Source organism: Lissotriton vulgaris, chromosome 12 (genome assembly GCF_964263255.1).
Source record: "Lissotriton vulgaris chromosome 12, aLisVul1.2, whole genome shotgun sequence".
Taxonomy (NCBI): Eukaryota; Metazoa; Chordata; class Amphibia; order Caudata; family Salamandridae; genus Lissotriton; species Lissotriton vulgaris.
This window is the reverse complement of record NC_141700.1, coordinates 240,099,978-240,118,256: the sequence shown is the minus strand read 5'-3', so window position 1 is coordinate 240,118,256 and position 18,279 is coordinate 240,099,978. Positions and strand designations below refer to the sequence as shown.

Sequence of the window (18,279 nt, the reverse complement as noted above, 5' to 3'; positions counted from 1 at the left end):
TGGTCTTGTGTGTTTGTACTTGTGCTTATAGGTTGCACTGTTGCACTCTTTGCTATACAATCTGCGTTAGGGAAGCTCCTTAATATTTCTATAAGGCGTCAGCTTCTGGGCACTCCTGTTGGTGACACCCAATGACTGCTAAAGACATGAAAATAACTCTTTTCAGGGTATGGATCGTCGTACGGTAGCAGTGGAAATTTTGACAACTTTACGCTTGCACTGATTTAGGGCACCTCTTAATTGTGTCTAAAGCGTGAGGAAACCTTTAAACAGAAACCACAACAATTTGCTTTGCCAAATGTTTATTTATACTGTCTCTGTTGCCTGTTTACCCTTTGAAGAGATCTCTGGCTCTGCTTGTGCATTCGTTTACGATTTTAACTAGCTCATATTACCTCCTGACGAGGCGCTGAAAGCCACATTGAATGCTGGCCCTGCTAGCCTCTGAATTTGATTGCTTCCCCCTGTGATCTCACCAAATATTTTGATTTATGGCGCCCATTTGTATCTCATGTCAAGCAAAATAGTCTTTTTGCACTGTGCTGTACAGGGCACCTCTGCTCAACCGCAGCATTTCTCCACAGCACCCGCTGCCTGACCCCGGCCATGCCTGCCCACCTTCGTCTACATGTTTTATTTATTTATAAAGTTTTATATAGCGCATCCCATGTCAGGCAAAATAGTCTCTTTGCACTGTGCTGTACAGGGCACCTCTGCTCAACCGCAGCATTTCTCCACAGCACCCGCTGCCTGACCCCGGCCAGGCCTGCCCACCTCCGTCCACATGTTTTATTTATTTATTTATAAAGTTTTATATAGCGTGAACAAGATCCCGAAGGATATCAGACCGCTTTACAAAAGGATGGAAGGACAAATGCAATATCGACATCAAGTAAGAATACAAAACAGGAATAATCACATAATTACAGGACAACTGGTTTAAGGAGAGTAATACAATAAACAGGTACATAGCGGGCTATAAAAGAGGGCACACAATGAGGTAAAGAAGATTAGCATCAAATGATGGTACAATGGTTGTAGGATCAATGACTTAGAACAGGTGAGCCTAGCCCAGTTAAGGTAAGAATTTGTTTATTAGGAATAGTTTGGCTTCCAGTTTGAAATCAGTTGTTTTTTTATTTTTTTGTTGTTTTTTTTTGTGAAAACCTTTATTTCCGTGAACACAGTACACAGCGTCAGCCTACAACCACTGCGGGCCGGCCGCTATGACAACATACAACCATTCCGGGGAACCTTGCGCTGCAACAAATAAAAGGTAAGGACACTACGATGGATTTGCAAGGAGTCACAGGAAAAGGATAAAGAGGGTTTCATTTTATGTTTTTGACGAATCATCCTAAAATCAGACAGGGTAGCTGAGTGGGCGAGCCACATGAAGGAGATCTACAAGTTATACATCGCTAACAAAGGATTGACGTGAATCTTTTACAATAAGGACACACAAGCACAGGAATAGATGTCGCCCCAATTGGCGCCCGCCCATTCAATATATCACTTCAGGAGTTACAATCTAGGCTGTCAGCAGTATGATAGGATCTGGAAGGGTTCATTATATAGCAACAATAAAGGATCCAATGACACATAAGAAGGACACTCGTTACATGGGAAAAGTCATGACAGGATATGCGCCCTCAAACGATAATAGAAAAAGGAAGGAAAAGCAAGTTCTGTAGGCATTCAATGAATATGCGGTAAATCAAAATCTGAATAATGGAATCAATAAACCGTGTGATACAGACTTAGACGCAAACCACAAAGAACGTCCCGTGAGGAACCAAACCCAACCTCCCGTCTGACCCGAGATATATAGAAAGAGAGAGAAAATAAAGATGAAGATAAGAAGAAGGCCATAGAAACAAAAAGAGAGAGTAAAGACCCAAACCCCCCACCCTGCACGTCGAAGAGGCTACGGCCCCCCCCCCCCTACTAACGTGCCTGTCGCCCCAAGAGTACCCACATAAGGAATTAGAGAGTAAGAAAAGACTAATCTAATCTAAGACTCTCATAGAGAAAGAAAAAGGGAAGGGAAAGTGAGGAGGAGCCCACCAAATACCAAGTCTCCCGAACTCCGCCAGCCGAAGAACATCTCCCTCCCCATACACAGTAGCAAGGATAGATTCATGATTACCGGAGGGGGGCCAAATCAAATGTCCCCAAAACTCCCCAACCAACATTGCACTATTCCACCCCATACATGAATAATCACAGTAAGCTTGAATCACAAATCGAGATGGGAAGGGATATTACTGTAGCACGTGCAGAGGAAGCGCCAAAGTCCGAGACTCCACCAGACAGTCCAACACAGTGCAGAATATAGAGATTCCTAGCCCTGGCCCGATCGCAAATGCTCGCCCAGCCATGGATCCCGGCCAGAGCCCACCGCAGATAAAACAAAGGAGCAAGATGGCCGCCCTCGGCAGAATCGAGTTATCAAAGGGCAAAATGGATTCCGCCAAGCACATTCAGTCTCACTGTCCCAAGAGAGTGGCAAATTCAGGGCAGACAGGCATTCCAGAGTGAGATACAAAAGTAACGGAGCCTGCGGGTAACAAATCTGCAGGAAAGACAGTCGCTGCACTGACGGCTCTGTGAACAATAGTTGCACTGCCCCGGTTGCAATCTTGGTATCCAGCAAGGAGGGAAACAGTGTAGCGTCGCCAAAAGAAACATCTCCCATGTGTTCGGGCGGTAACATCGTAGCACAGTTGGAGCCGAATGAAAGCAGATCAGTACTGCGTGGGGAAGAAGTCGGTGGTAAAAGCGCCATTGATTGCAACACATCGTCAAGCCTCCTGCCCAGCAAATAGGAGCTTTCACACCACGCAGCCCTCAGGTCGGCGAGCGCTAACATAACAGAGCCGCAGGTCGGCTCAGGCGAAGGTTCCACTTCATCCACAGCGTAATGTGCGGCTCGCGCCCCGGCACACCGATCAAAAGCCCCCCCGACTGCACATTTGTGGGTCATAGCAGAGCTTTCCCGCGCTACAACAGCGCCATCCATTTCCATCCCTCTGCTGGGAAAGCACGGGGTTAAGTCGGCAAGGTCCGCAAAACGAAACAGGGTCTCAGGTCACCGATACAGTGCAGGGCAGCCGGTAACGGAGGCACAGCAGGATGAGACACCCTCGATCGACCCAGAGCGAGGACGGGTCAGAGGCAGGCACCGTCAGCTGGCCACAGCCCAATGCGGGGGGTGCGCGGCGTTTCTCACCTAAGCATCCTCCACAGCAGATCGGCGGGGTAAATTCCAGGCAGCCAAGGGAAAGCCCTGTGAGAGGGGCCGATGGTTAAAGGCATTTGCGTGTTGCAAGGCAGGTCGTCAGCATTGCCCCGTCCCGACCGGGTCACGGAGCTCCAGCAGGCGCCATCTTAGCGGGTCAGCCCGGGTCTCAGCTCAGCGTCCAGGAGCGGCCGCCGAAGCAGCTCGGCGATATCTCCAGTTGGGGGGCTGGCAGGGTCCTCGGAGAAACGGCAGCAGCCTCCGTTTACTTTCGCCGTTCTCCCGCAGCCACTCAGTGACAGGATGGATAGCAAAATTTACCTGCGGGAGACAAAGGCTCGCGGAGCCGGGAGACTACACGTCTGTCTCCTCCGCCATCTTGGCTCCTCCTCCTTGAAATCAGTTGTTGAGGACTTCCGGTGGAAGAGAGTTCCATATCTTAGGGGCAGCACCGAAGAAGGCTCGATGAAAAGTTCTCTTTTTGCCAAGGATGAGTAGTTTCAGGAAGAAAGTGTTATATTGTTCAGAAGAATAAGATACTTACCTTTGGTAACGCCTTATCTGATAGAGACAGGATGATCGTAAAACAGCGGAAAAAGCCACTCCCGGAAAAACAGATGTTGCAGCTGTGCCGGGAGGAGCTCGGCACCTTCAGGGATGTCTGCCACTCTGTGTGCCTTCTGACCGCAGCGTTCTACAGTTGTGGAATGTGGGATCAATAACAAATCCGAAACCGGGGTGAGAAAAGTGTGAACCAAACTGAATTCACTGACGTATATTTAGTAACTTCTTGTAAGAGATAGCCAGGGCTTTAAGTGGGATGAAAAAATGTGTGTGGGGGTCGTGTCCCTAAAAAGGGCATGGCCTATGTAATCAAGGGCGTGGCTTAACATGTAAACCATGTTTCCCTGATTCCCATTCCCGTAGTGTGCCATAGAGCACAGACCAGTATTTTGGTTCCTATCTTAGCTTCTCTTATTGCATCCAGATATATAACTCAACAACTAACATACACTCAAAAATAGCCGGAACTATTGGCTTTGTCAGTGGTTGTTAGCTGTTTAAGATAAATCAGTAACAACATTAATGAATATTGAAAATGTTTCGATTCTGAAACAGTGAATTAAACATTACTGAGGCCTCTGGAAGGGGTAGTGGTCTTCAAAGTGTCTCAGTCACTCCTGGTATGTTCCCTCTATTTTTGACATGTGTGCCCTTTTTATATCCACTTTTAGGGCTAACAAAGGTCCTAAGCTTTTGTAGATATCAAGCGAAATAATAAGCACAGACTTCGAATAAGAACTGTGTGCCTTTTTTCTCCAGTGTCCGGCCGGACAAGGAGGTGTTTATTTCAAAGGATTAGTGAGTATATACAGAATTAAGACGTGGAGCGAGCCACAGATAACTGGGCACAAGCCTGTACCGAGTCAAGGAGAAAAACAATACATGGGGAGAAAGAATAACAGGCAAACAGGTTGGAGAGAAACAGTGGCTTACAGTACATTCAAATCTTACGTAAGCTCAAACCAACAGTAACTGCCACACATGTTACAAAAATAAGGGGAAGCAGTACTGTACAAACAGTCGACGTAACGTTTCGATCCCTGTCTCCAAAGTTAAATTGGGATCATCTTCAGGACTACAATATACAATTTTGCCTGATTATGTTTATACAAGCCTGTGGGATTTAAACAGGAGGGAGGAAAGGGGAGGAGACAAATTATCTCAAGGAAAATATTTACACATTTACAGCATGTCAATTACAATTCTCTGTAGTGCGAATTCAATAAAACTCAGAGAGTGCGGAGGCTGCTATGTACAGTGCGATCATACTTATTACAAAAGGGCACGGGTGGAGATGTGCTAATTTTTAAAGGATCGTTGGAACGTGCAGGAGAACATGCGGGTGAAAAAAGGACTCAGTGCGTGGTCACTGTGCTTGAGGCGATAGTGAACAAGGAGTGTGTTAACTTTTAAAACCTCCAATCTGAGGTTGTGCTCGTTCTGGTAAAAAACGTGCTCATTCTGATACAAGGCGGCGTGGTGAGCCGGAAAGCAAGCAGTGGCGCGTGAACGGTGACCGTGGCTGGACTACAGTGCGTGGTAAGTGGAATAATGCGGCCAAACACGGGAGCGGATGGTATACTAACCAAGGCACTAGATAGTAGTGCGGTCACGACGTGAAGGGTTCAGGCGGGGGGAGGCTTCAATCCATCTGGGATGAAAAAATGTATTAGAATTGAGGGGGGCCGTGGGCATAAGCGTTAGCGATGGTGGGTGGGCAAGCTAGGTCAAGTGGCTGAATTACCTGAGGCGCCAAGCAGTTTGCGTTGGGCGGCCTCCCGGTTCAGCTGGGAAACATCGAGTTATTCCTGTCCGAAGACCGTGGTGTGACCTGTATGTGAAAGGAGGATTTATTAAAATTGCCTATGGGCAGTACAAGGCGCGGCACTGTTAGGCATACGTAGGATGTTGAAGCATGATGATGAAACGGCGTTGACTTGTCTGGTCATAGAGAGGGAGGAGTCCAGGATGAAGCCCAGGTTACGTGCGTGGTCCGTTGGTATGGGTGCATTTCCCAGGGCCGGTGGCCACCATGAGTCGTCCCATGCGGAGGGGGATGATCCTAGGATGAGGACTTCTGTTTTGTCTGAGTTCAGTTTTAGGCGGCTGTTTTTCATCCATTCGGCTACTTCTTTCATCCCTTCATGTAGGTTGGTTTTGGCGGTGTTTGGGTCTTTGGTGAGGGAGAGGATCAGCTGGGTGTCGTCTGCGTAGGAGATGATGTTGAGGTTGTGTTGGCGCGCAATGGAAGCGAGGGGACTCATGTATACGTTGAAGAGGGTGGGACTGAGTGATGATCCTTGTGGTACGCTGCAGATGACTTCAGTGGCCTCTGATTCGGAAGGGGGGAGGCGGACTCTCTGTGTTCTTCCATCGAAGAACGAGATGATCCAGTCCAATGCTTTTCCTTGTATTCCGACGTTGCTAAGGCGTTGTATGAGGGTGCTATGACAGACTGTGTCGAAGGCTGCGGAGAGGTCAAGTAGGATGAGAGCAGCTGTTTCTACGTTGTCCAGTAGAGTTCGAATGTCGTCTGTTGCTGCGATGAGGGCGGTCTCGGTGCTGTGTTTGGCTCGGAAGCCGGACAGTGAGGGGTCGAGGGATTTGTTGGATTCGAGGAAGGCGGCAAGCTGACTGTTGACGGCTTTCTCAATGACTTTGGCAGGGAATGGGTGGAGCGAAATGGGGCGGTAGTTCTTAAGTTCAGAGGGGTCTGCTGTGGGTTTCTTCAGGAGGGCGTTGAGTTCGGCATGTTTCCACCTTTCCGGGAAGGTAGCGGAGTTGAGGGAGCAGTTGATGACGTCTCGGAGGTGGGGTGCGATAATGGAGTCTGCTTTGTTGAAAATGTGGTTGGGGCATGGGTCGGTCGGCGATTCGGAGTGGATGGAGTTCATCAAGCGGATGGTGTCTTCAGTGGTGATTGGGTTCCAGGCGCAAAGGTTGTTGGAGGGGGGTTTTGGTTCGGAGGAGGATGGGGTGGATAGGTCACCAAAGCTGTTATGTATGTTGGCGATTTTGTTGTGGAAGAACGAAGCTAGAGAGTCGCAGAGGTCTTGGGAGGGAGTGATGTCGTTGGTGCCGGCGGTGGGGTTGGTGAACTCTTTGACGATGTTGAATAGTTCCTTGTTGTTGTGGGCGTTGTTGTCGAGTCGATCCTTAATTGCTAATTTCTTGGTGGATCGGATCAGTTGGTGGTGTTTGCGGGTAGCGTTCTTGAAGGTAGCTAGGTTGTCAGTGGTTGGGTATTTTCGCCAGGTTTTCTCGAGGGTGCGACACATCATCTTGGATTTCTTAAGGTCATCATTGAACCAGGGGGCTTTTTTGCTGCTTTGCTTGATTTGACGGTTTTTCAAGGGTGCTAATTCGTCAGCGCTGTGGGTGATCCATTGTGTGAGGTTGGTGGCTGCTAGGTTTGGGTCCGATGATTTGGCTGGAGGGTTTTGGTGAAGTGATGTGAGGAGCTGGTCGGTGGTGATTTTGTTCCAGTTTCTGCGGGGAATTGGTTGTGGGTGGTTGTGGGTCGTCGTCTTTTTGTAGTTGAAGTGAACGCAGCTGTGGTCCATCCAATGGAGAGCTGTGGTGTGATTGAAGGAGATGTGCTTGCTGGAGGGGAAGATTGGGTCGAGCGTGTGCCCGGCATAGTGGGTGGGGGTGTCAACAAGTTGTTTGAGTCCGAGATTGGTGAGGTTGTCCAGAAGGGTGGTGGTGTTGCTGTTGTTGTTCTTTTCCAGGTGGAAGTTGAGGTCTCCCAGTAGAATGTAGTCCTCGGAGGGGAGGGCGTGTGGGCTGATGAAGTCAGTGATGTCTTCGCTGAATTGTGTGCGGGGTCCAGGTGGTCTGTAGATGAGGGTGCCTCTGAGTGTGGTCTTGGGGTCCGTGTGGATCTGGAAGTGAAGGTGTTCAGTGGTTGCGAGGTTATCGTCAGAACTGGTCGTGATGCGGATGGTGTTCTTATGGACGATGGCGATGCCTCCTCCTGTTTGATTGATGCGGTCTCTTCGGATGATCTTGTAGCCGTCCGGGATGGCTATGGCGATGTCGGGCGCTGATGAGGCGTTCATCCAGGTTTCTGTAAGAAAGGCGGCGTCCGGCGATGTGGTGTCGAGTAGGTTCCAAAGGTCAATGGTGTGTCTGTGGACCGAGCGGGTGTTGAGCAGGATGCACTTCAGGTGGTTAGTGTCGGAGTTCTGTTTGGAGTTAATGGATTTGATGTGGGTCTTGGTGCAGTCGAACTTGCAGGAGTGGCAGGTGAAGGGTCCATGGGTGTGTCCTGGGGCGGCATGGTGGCAGGTTGGGAGGCGGCCGGGGTTAAGTGCAGAGAGGGTAGCGGCGTCGTACGTTATGCGGGTGGAGTGGTTTTTGCGGGGACCAGGGGGTTTGGCGCTGGGCGCGGTCCAGGCGCGGACGTGAGTAGACGGGCTTACCTTTGGCGCACCTTCGGCCCGCATGGGGCGCGTCCGCAGCGCGTGAACTCTGCGCGTAAGTGTGACTGTCATATGTGGATGGTGGGGGGGGGCGGAGCGAGGGAGGGTATTTACTTTGGAGACAGGGATCGAAACGTTACGTCGACTGTTTGTACAGTACTGCTTCCCCTTATTTTTGTTACATGTGTGGCAGTTACTGTTGGTTTGAGCTTACGTAAGATTTGAATGTACTGTAAGCCACCGTTTCTCTCCAACCTGTTTGCCTGTTATTCTTTCTCCCCATGTATTGTTTTTCTCCTTGACTCGGTACAGGCCTGTGCCCAGTTATCTGTGGCTTGCTCCACTTCTTAATTCTGTATATACTCACTAATCCTTTGAAATAAACACCTCCTTGTCCGGCCGGGCACTGGAGAAAAAAGACACAGTTCTTATTCGAAGTCTGTGCTTATTATTTCGCTTGATATCTACAAAAGCTTAGGACCTTTGTTAGTCCTAAAATTCCAATTACCCGAGGTCCTCCGCTACCTTTACGGGTTCCCTTGATATATATACTAGTAACTTTTTATATCCACATCTCATTCATCTGCATATCTTACACCTCCTCTCTTTCCACTTGAGCACCCTCTTTTCATTCTCGCCTGAATGCACTTCCTCGCATTTGTTTCACTTCACCACCCCCAAACACACAGCGCACTAACTCACCTGTGAGCACCAAATTTTCTTTACTTTTGCCATGCCAACATTTTGACAATTGTATACTGACTTCATATACATTTGCACAGAATGACAATTGCAACTGGAACACGTGACTATAGCTCTGCGCTCTGCAGAGAGGCCGAGGATTGGATGATCATGTACTCTGAACACCTTTATGACCGACTGACAGGCACCATGAGAAACTTGCAATGCAGCCTCAACTCCAGAACTCCCCTTCGTGGCTCTTTATAAACAACTAGAGGTAACTCAGTCCAAAGTGTATAAGAATAATATCCTGTACGGAAAGAAATACAGAAATACAACGTCCTGGAAACAGCGAACACTTAGGGACTAGAAGGTTAAGGAAAACTTGAAATATAAACAGAAACGAAATTGCTGACATGGACTACCTTATCCTTTTTTACCTTCATTGTTCAAAAATTCTGCTTCAAAGTCTGTTTTTAATTTCTATTGGATCTGAGGCCCCGAGAGAACCATCCCACATAAAGCCCTGGAAATAGCGTTTTTTTTAGCTGAGGTAAGACAATAAGTTAGAGCGCCACCAACAAATTATAAGAAAATGTAGAAAAATTGGCTCTTATTTACCGAACAGGGTTCACCCTAGTGGCAAAATGCTATTTTCCCAGTTGCACAGAAAACCCTTGCCCCATTCCTGCTGCTGGTTTATTGTAGGGTTTCATAAAAGGAGTGCCTGTTAGAGAGGTTCATACTCAAAGTCAGTGTATTGTCTGCCTTCCCGGCTGTCTCCATTAGTATTGTTCTTTGTTTTTGTACACATGGCCAGGCTGGCTAGACACAAGCCCTTGGCTGGAAAACCAACAGGAGAGCCCTTATAGCAACATTCATGGTACGCCGTTTGCTGTGCAATAGGTGTTGCATTTGAATGCGAGACCTATGGCGCTGGAATGCCGGCCGCCTTGTCCCGGCTGCTTATTACTGCCACGATGTGCTTTGCTTACAATAAAACACGTCGTGTCTGCAGTAGGAGAAAGTCAATAAAGTAAATAGTGCTCATAGACTACAATGAAGGCAGCATTGTGCAGCTGCAGGAGCACTGTCTGAACGGGGGAGAGGCAGCACCATGTGTGTGCTGTGGAGAGCGAGGCCTGCCGTAAATACAAATAAAACAAGCATTGGCATAGCCAATAGGTCTCGCTTTTCGGACCTTATACGTATTTACTTATGCAGCACAATATCCTTGGTGCAACAACATCAACTGTTGCATGGCTAAAAACTTATAAGGTCCCAAAGGTGAGACCCATTGGCTATGCCAATGCTTGTTCCATTTGAATCTGTTATTTTGTCGATAAATCACCAGAGGCGCAACTAGAGCCACATTTCGGGGGCACTAAGAAAACATTTCGGGGGGAGTTGAATCTACACTCAATAGGCAGAGTGGAGCTGCAGGGGCTCTTAGAAGGGGTGAAACAACAGCAAGGCCTCATTAACATGCAATTGGTCTTTTAAAGACCTGTGAAGTGCTCGGGTGCAGCTGTGTTTGTGCCCGGGAAGATGTCTCATCCCGGGCTGCCACACACGACAGGGAGTGGGGGGGGGGGGGGGGGGGGGTTGGGTGCTGAAGCCTTTTGAGTCCAATGGGTGCTGCACACCTGTCCATCACTGACTCTTATACTTCAAATCCAACAAGACCAGTAGATTGTTTGCTTTATACTCCACCTTGAATATATGGGCCTGTTAACATACTTATATTTTCTTGCCTTCGTTTTCTGCTTGTGCTTTATATGTTGTACATTTTACTATCCGGTGTCTGCATAGTTTATGGGATTTCTCATTTATATAACTACATTATTTATACTTTTTTTAAATGTAATATTAAACATGATTAAAAACATTTAATTCAACTTTTACATGTGTTAAAGTTTAAAGGTTTTTGAATTACTTAACTCATAACTAGGTTTACTAAAAATGAAATGCAAATGTAAGGGGGTATTTTTTTTATTATTGTTAAAAATATATATTAAGGAGGTGGCAGAGCCAGATACGGATCTTCATAGCCAGCTGCATCATTTATAAAGCCCTCACAATCAACACCCCTATATCTGGCCGACAAGCACACCATCTTCATTGGCTCCAGGCACACCTGCATTCAGGACACAGTCAGACTTAATTGTTAAAAGGGAAGAAATTCCTCTCAATCTATGCACCCATGATCTGGAGCAAAAGTGCCCCTAGGAACCCCCACCAACCCTGCCACAATTTAACAAAGAACAGAAGGCGCACACATATTTTAAGATCACTGCTTCACAATTAGGTAACATTCCCTGCTCCCAACACTCAGCTACCTCTACAATAACTCATTGCCTTTGCCCCTGTACAGCATGCACCTCCCTTTTGACTAGGTTCATGCTACACGAAAACCACATACAGACACCTTTCTTTTACTGGGTTGCAGTATGAGCATCCGTCCTCTCCAAGAACATTGGTGTCCTACATTTGTCAGCTGTTGCTGTGAGTGGTGGAGCACTGGGCTATTTCAGTAATGTTGAGACTGGCTGCTGGCTCTAGGTTCTAGAGGCCTTGCATGGGAAGAAATAAGGAGAGGTCTGATACCCCAGTGCATCATACCCAAGGGAGAGGGTTCACATCACTGTGCCATGAGATACCGGTTGTAGACAGTCCTTCATTTCTAGTCAAATCCTGGTCCAAGATATCGATCATGTCTTTTCAGATTTGGTACCAAGAAATATGTTACTGGTGGGACAGTTCAAAGTTCTTGGATATAGATGCAAATCCAGATTAGTGAGGGGTACAGCAATATAGCGCCATAAGGCTGAGCACGCAATATGAGGGAGATGGTAGAGTGTGCTGACTTGCATCTACCACACTATTTGAATCTATCCTGTCTAGTGCATCTCTGTGGCCTGGTGTGGCCAGTGCAAGTTGGGCGAGATAAATACATCTAGCCAGGGGATACCCTCCTTTTTCTGAAGGTCCGGGATTACCAACAACAACTGACACTGGCTAGTTGTGTACACTGCTAAAGGAGAGGATTTCATTGTTGAGACATTGCCTCTTGAGTGGAACCCTCATGCACAAGCAAAGAGGGACTCAGAGGCCAGGCAGCCATAATCTGCACTCCTGAGTAAAGGGGAAGGCCTATGTCTTTTCCTGTGGTAAGAGCTGTACACAGACATGTTCCTGCAGAAACTCTGCTCTGTGCTACTCTGAGTTCAAGCAACCACTATCCATACTCTTTGCAGGCGTCCCCTAATAACAAGCAGCATGCAGTGCCTAAGGGGCCCATTCCCATTTGCGAGTGGAGTGCCACCAACTTTGAGATGCTGGTAACCTATCAATGATTTGCAACTGCAAGTGGTGTTGCAAACTATTAGCACACATCATTAGATTGCAGATTTGAAGGGATGCCTAAACATGCGCCTTTCAATTTGCTATATGGAATGAATTAACACATATTTTTGGCTATTTAATAACACCATACCTATTCACAATTAGGGTTTTGAACATACCCAAAGGCTATTGTGAAGTTTCAAAGGCTTCACTTTTGAGAATTGGAGTAATTGTTACCACAAAATAGCTTTGAACATAAGATCCTTATCTAACCTAAGCTCACCGAGGCAAGTATTTTTTTTTAAAGTAGCTACAAAAAAATAGCTAAATGGAATTACACCAAATTTTGCAGACAGTTAAAATTGTGATCCTAAAGCATGATGTTAAATATTTGATGGAATCCTTTTGAGCTGTTTGAGAAATTTGCTTTTCAAGAGTTGCTCTGGGTAGTCTTAAGAGGGTAAAATGTTAAGTATAGCTCGACTGCTGGTGTACAGAACATGCCCTTTTGGAAGACTGGCTGCCATATTTAGAGGTCCCCACTAGGTATGAGTAGATCTCTGTGCTTTCAGAGGAGCTTTCGCCACAGTGGCTCCTGTGATGCAACCGCGCCTTTGCTGAGCAGCCACCATGTATAATTCTGCTACTCGGGAAACGGTTTTTATACTTTTCTTAAACAAACTCCCAAAGTATAGTTAGTTTTCTGAAAAACAATAAATAAAATACCCTCACACAATGGGAATTTTCTTTGAGGGTTTGCGGGTCATTTTATTGCTTTCCCGTGTAGGCCGACCTGTATACTTCTGTGGTCCCAAACAATAAGTACTTCAGAACATCCCCCCCGAATGGGGTCAATATTCTGAGGTATTTAGACTGAAGGCTCGTTGTCTGTGAGGCCATTGGTCTGTGGTTTCCACCTGCAGAGTCAGAGGAGGCCCTGCCAGCAGAAACATGACGATTCACCCGATGTCCGGCTTGAACCAGGAGTTTGTCGGACAAGGTCATCCGCTCCTTAGGATGCAGGACCCTGTCCACCAAACTATATATCAGACGGTTTGTCTTTCTGACTGCATTAGCCATTTTGTGTCAGTCATATGCTTCGCATTTTTAGAGTCCCTCTCTCTCCAAAGATTGTGTTGCAAGACATTGAAGGCAAACCACTCTCTGAAAACAATGTCATGTAATGTAGTAGTAGTAGTTCATCTTTATTTCAGTTCTTTAGACCATAAAACATATAATGTGATCTTTTTTTTATCTTTAGGTGTCGAAGGTATTGTGCAAGCATACTCGACATGCTTGCCACATGTCCGCTTTTATGGACCAACAAACTTCTCGCCAATCGTCAACCACGTAGCTCGATTTGCTGCCCAGGCAATTCAGCAGGAGGCTGCAGCAGTAAGTTGAAAAAAAATGCTACCCACTGCTTTTTATATATTCAAATCATGTTTAACCAACACTTCTCTAGTATGTTATACTCATTAAACAACTTGTAAAGTATGCAGTTCTGATGTCAGTAAAGGCTAATAATGTTTGGCACTGCAATGTGGTACGCGGGCACTTAGAATCCAGTTTTGCACATATACCTATATTGAGGCAAAACTGATCACCAGTGGATTCGTTACCATAAGACACTTGACTGTTTCTTTAGCAGTGGGTTTGAGGCTGTAGAACAAGGAATTTTTTCTTAGACTTGCTCCAAAGACCTCTATCACATTTCTACACATGCCATGTGGACACACCTGTTTGCCATTATATTATGCTCTTTTTCCCTCAACATCTACTTCTCATTTTGGCTCTCTTCGAGCAAAGGATCAGAGCGGAGGGGCAGATAGAAATAGAGATCCAGAATGCTAAGCCAAAATGTTGGCTTGTTCTTAGGGCACAAAGTGCCAATAATAAAATAATATATTTGTACTCTGGTGTGCAACACCTTAAGGATTGAAAAGCACTAAGTGATCTTGCCTTTTTGATCATGGGAAAGAGCAACTGCTGCAAATTAATGTGTTTCATTGTATTATGAGTAATGTTTCCCCTGGCGCTAAAACCGTCTGCCTAAAGCATATTGCACTCCACAGTATTAATTTGAACGTGATTGTGGGCCCACCTGGTTGTTGAAATGTAGTTGACACCGTTTTTTACTTAGGGTTGTTTTTTTTTCACGTGGATGTAGTTTTTTTTGTCTTGGTCCTAATCATCCCTATGCTGCAGTGCTGTTTAGTTCTGGACCTTTCTATGCCTCTACTTGGAAGACACTGTTCTCCTCGATCTTGCGATGGCGGTTTTCTGTACCTTTTAGGCTTCTTTCCCCCCTCTATAATCTTCCTCAGGAGACACCTGCTGATTCCATGCATGTCTGTATTACTGTTAAGTGCTTGGCAACAGGAAGGGGTAGATCAGGCAGGCCAAAAGTGAAACACAGGAGTGACTGCTACTTCTGAAAAGGGGGGGCTCTTGGCCCCCCCGCCCGCATGGTGGCGCGGCGACCGTCCCCCTCCTCAGAGCTCCTCGGTGGAGGGGCGTGCCCTTCCGGGCGCGCCTCGCCACCGATTGGTTTGCGCCCCCCCTTTGACCCGGATGTCATTTTAGGGCTTTCGGGGGGGGGGGCGGGCTGCAGGAGGGGCTGGGTGGGGGCGTGCCGCCCTCACCTGGCCCCTTGGGGATAAAGAAGCGGGGAGCGCCCAGGAGACCCTCTTGTTCTCTGGACGCTCCCCCACAGTGTGTCGTGCCCCGCGCTCGGGGCTTCTCGTTTTCCCACCCACCATCCCTGGAACTACTCGGTCGAAGCTGTTTTAGTTCAAAGTACATATACTTTGCTGGGTTATTACTAGCACAAGGCCTGGTTTAACGTGCGTTATGTGACTAAAGTATTTTGTTGTAAGTGTATTTTAGGCCTTTTTTCCCAGTTTAGTGAATTATGCTATAATATGCTGTGTGGTGGTGTTTGTGTTAGGACCTTCTCTCCTTTGTAGCAATATGTCGATTTTGATGTGATATTTAGTTAGAGTAGTTGTCCTTTAGCTCTTTTCTTCCATAGGTCGTCGTATTTATTAGGTTTGGGGCATGCGGTAAGGTCATGACCGGTGAGCAGCTATTTTAAGGTCTGAGGGGGCGGGCATCATCCCATGGAGGTTCCCGCCCAAGGGGAGGTGCCCTTGGCACCTCATAAGAACTTCAGGGGCAAGGTAATTGCTGTTCAAAGGGGCGCGGGTTGGAGTAGTCACGCTTTCCTTAGGCTGGTAGCCACCCCGCGCGCGCATACTTATGACGTCACCGGATGGCGCAGAGTAAGGGCCCTCCTTTAGTGGGTAAATGGAGTTCACGGCGTGGACCGGGTAATTACCGGGCCCGGCTACGCATGCGCACATCTCTTGGTGAGCTGCAGCTGGTAATTGGATTCACGGCGTGGACCGGGTAATTACTAGGCCCGGCTGCGCATGCGCACATCCCTAGGTGAGGCGCAGCTAATAAGACCTGACACCGGTTAGCGACCTTGCCATATGGCCAGAAATGTAGTATACAAAAATCTAGCTGAGGATGTTAGTTTCGGTTAGGAACAACTTGTATTAGAGTCTCTGTTAAGGTTAGCCTCTCAAGTTTGTTGACAATATTGTATCTAATGTCCTGCTGATTTTTGTATAATGTATTTATCATGCTATTAAAATTCTTTAATTTTATATCTTAATAAATACGGCCGGGGGTCCCGCGACCCCCGCCTTCCAAAGATAACCATGTTTCATGTTCATGTGTCCGGGAGTTGGTGTGGTAAGTTGGGAGGGGGGCGGCAGCCAGTCGCTGACCATGTAGCCCTTGACGAAGCCTCATTACACAAGCCCATGAAGAAGAACCAAGCGTAGGTCCAAAAGTAGCTGCCTTGTGAAGCACAGTATCACCCTTTACACTCCCTCTGTTAATAACTATTCCTTTGTGCTATATGACTTTACAAAAAACATTTGAATTTTAGGCTCCAATCTGCTATTTGTTAGAATATCACTAATGTTGCTGTAGTGTTACTTAATGTAGGAGGTACTCATGGGCAATTAAATTCCTCCTTTCCCATAAATATTTGATAATGCATTTTTTGAGTCAATCACTTGCTAGATATTTTGTTGGTATCATATGTAACTAGCAGTTGCCATCAACTCAGGCCTAAAAAGCTACCTACTGTTTTGCTTGCCTCAAATATAGAACCAGATTTGGAGCAAACGTTGCCTACCTTATGCCCTGAATTAGCTGTTATCTGTTACAATGCAGCCTTCATCACTAACTGAAAAAAGCAACTGCACACCTTAGAAGGTGAGAGAATCACAAGATGCAAATCCAGTAATGTCCTACCAAGCTCCAAGTACAAGGAGCTAACTCTCTGATTATTTAAAACTCAGCCCAAATCTTGTAGCACCTTCCAATCATTTAAAAGCACACCTTTAGGGCAGGCGTGACCAGCAGGGGATGGAGTAGGCATGTGGTCGGGCACTCTGCTCCTTCCCCTATATCTCAGTTTCATAGCGTCGCCAGCCGCTTCCCCTGGGGAGACCTTGATGTTGGGAGTACTCTGGGGTACTGCAGAGAACAATGAAACCCTGTGGCATGCAGAGAGAAATCCCCAGAATTGAGGATGCCGGGACTAACCTGATAGAAGGGCAGCCTTCTTGAAACCAGGTGGCACCCAACAGAGAAGAGGGCCTTAGGGCTAGACCGGTGAGTGCTGAGACAGGGCTAACTCATGAGGTGGGTTACGCAGAGTGACCTGCCAGAAGCCTTTGGTGAAACACAACAGCAGCTTTTCTAGATGTGGGTCCCCTCTGGCCTGTAGGGATGAGGAGATACAGCATGGAAGAGGCCCGGTGGGAAACAGATTGACAGAGCCGAAGATCCCATAGTGGCAGAAGCAGTGACTGGCTTGTGCTCCCTGAAGCAGGGTCCCAGGAAAATTCAGCAGGAGCAGTAGCAGGAACGTAACAAACACCCCTGCAGCCCACGCGGTGCGGGGGGTGGGGCCTCCAGTCGTCAGTATTTGAAGGGGGCCCCTCAGCTCATCGGTAGAGAGCTGTGATTGGATTTCTCTCAGGCAGCTGCAGTCTACAGCCAGCTCTGAGCTCCTCACTGACCCAGGACTGAAGAAACACAATGTAACAAGTTACATTGTTTCTCTTCAGTCAGAGCGCGCCATGCCCGGAAAAGGATGGGTGTGGGGGCCCCAGAGACAGCATTCACCACAGGGCGCAGCCCCTGAGACGGGAGCGGACAAGGATGGGGATGGGGCCCCAGAGAGAGCATTCCCCACAGGTCTCTCTGCTCCTCTGAGAAGGGATATGGACAAGGATGGGGGTGGGGGCCCCAGAGACAGCATTCTCCAGGGAAATGCTTATATGAGAAGGGACGAGGCAGCAAAATGGTGCCCTTAGGTAAGCACTCTTGTTCGAACGCACACTACTTTGTGAGAGAGAGTGGGGAGAGTGGAGATTTTGGAGAGAGAGAGTGGAGAGAGAGGGTGGAGAGAGGTGGAGAGACTGACAGAAAGAGAGAGACTGACTGAGAGAGAGAGAGACTGACTGACTTAGAGAGACTGACTGACCGAGAGAGAGAGAGACTGTGATGGAATTGGGGTGAAAGTGTGTATGAAGCTATGCAATGCCTCTTAAGATTGCTATTGTCTACTAATAAAAATGTATTATCAAAATTTGCTCTTTGTAGTTACATCTGCTTTTGAAATACTGCATTGTCGCATTGTGAAATGTTTTAAAACAGAAACGAGAAGTAGCAGTGGATGCAATTTTGTCAAAACTGAACGATGAGTGGGCCTGATGTTGTATATCATGACAGGAGTCTACATGAGGAAACCCACCTAAAATTGGGCAAACTTCCCCGGCCTACTGATGGCAGGCACCCTGTAATGAATGGACCACCACCAATAATAGCCTGCTGGCAGACTAAGCCCAACCTTTAACTCCACCATCCAGTGTTACTTTTAACGGCTGTATTGGTGACAGTGGCATAACAATAGCGTAACAATAGCCCCGCATCCCC

General features: G+C 47.3%; 1 protein-coding gene across 2 annotated transcripts in view; it reads left to right on the top strand.

Moving 5' to 3' along the window:
* Window positions 1-18,279, top strand: part of CPNE2 (copine 2) — a 975,302-nt gene that overhangs the window by 870,495 nt on the left and 86,528 nt on the right. For both annotated transcript variants that reach the window (XM_086947740.1, XM_086947741.1), the window contains exon 14: window positions 13,517-13,650. In XM_086947740.1, the coding sequence (XP_086803866.1) occupies window positions 13,517-13,650 (134 nt within the window). The remainder of the gene's footprint in view (window positions 1-13,516; window positions 13,651-18,279) is intronic.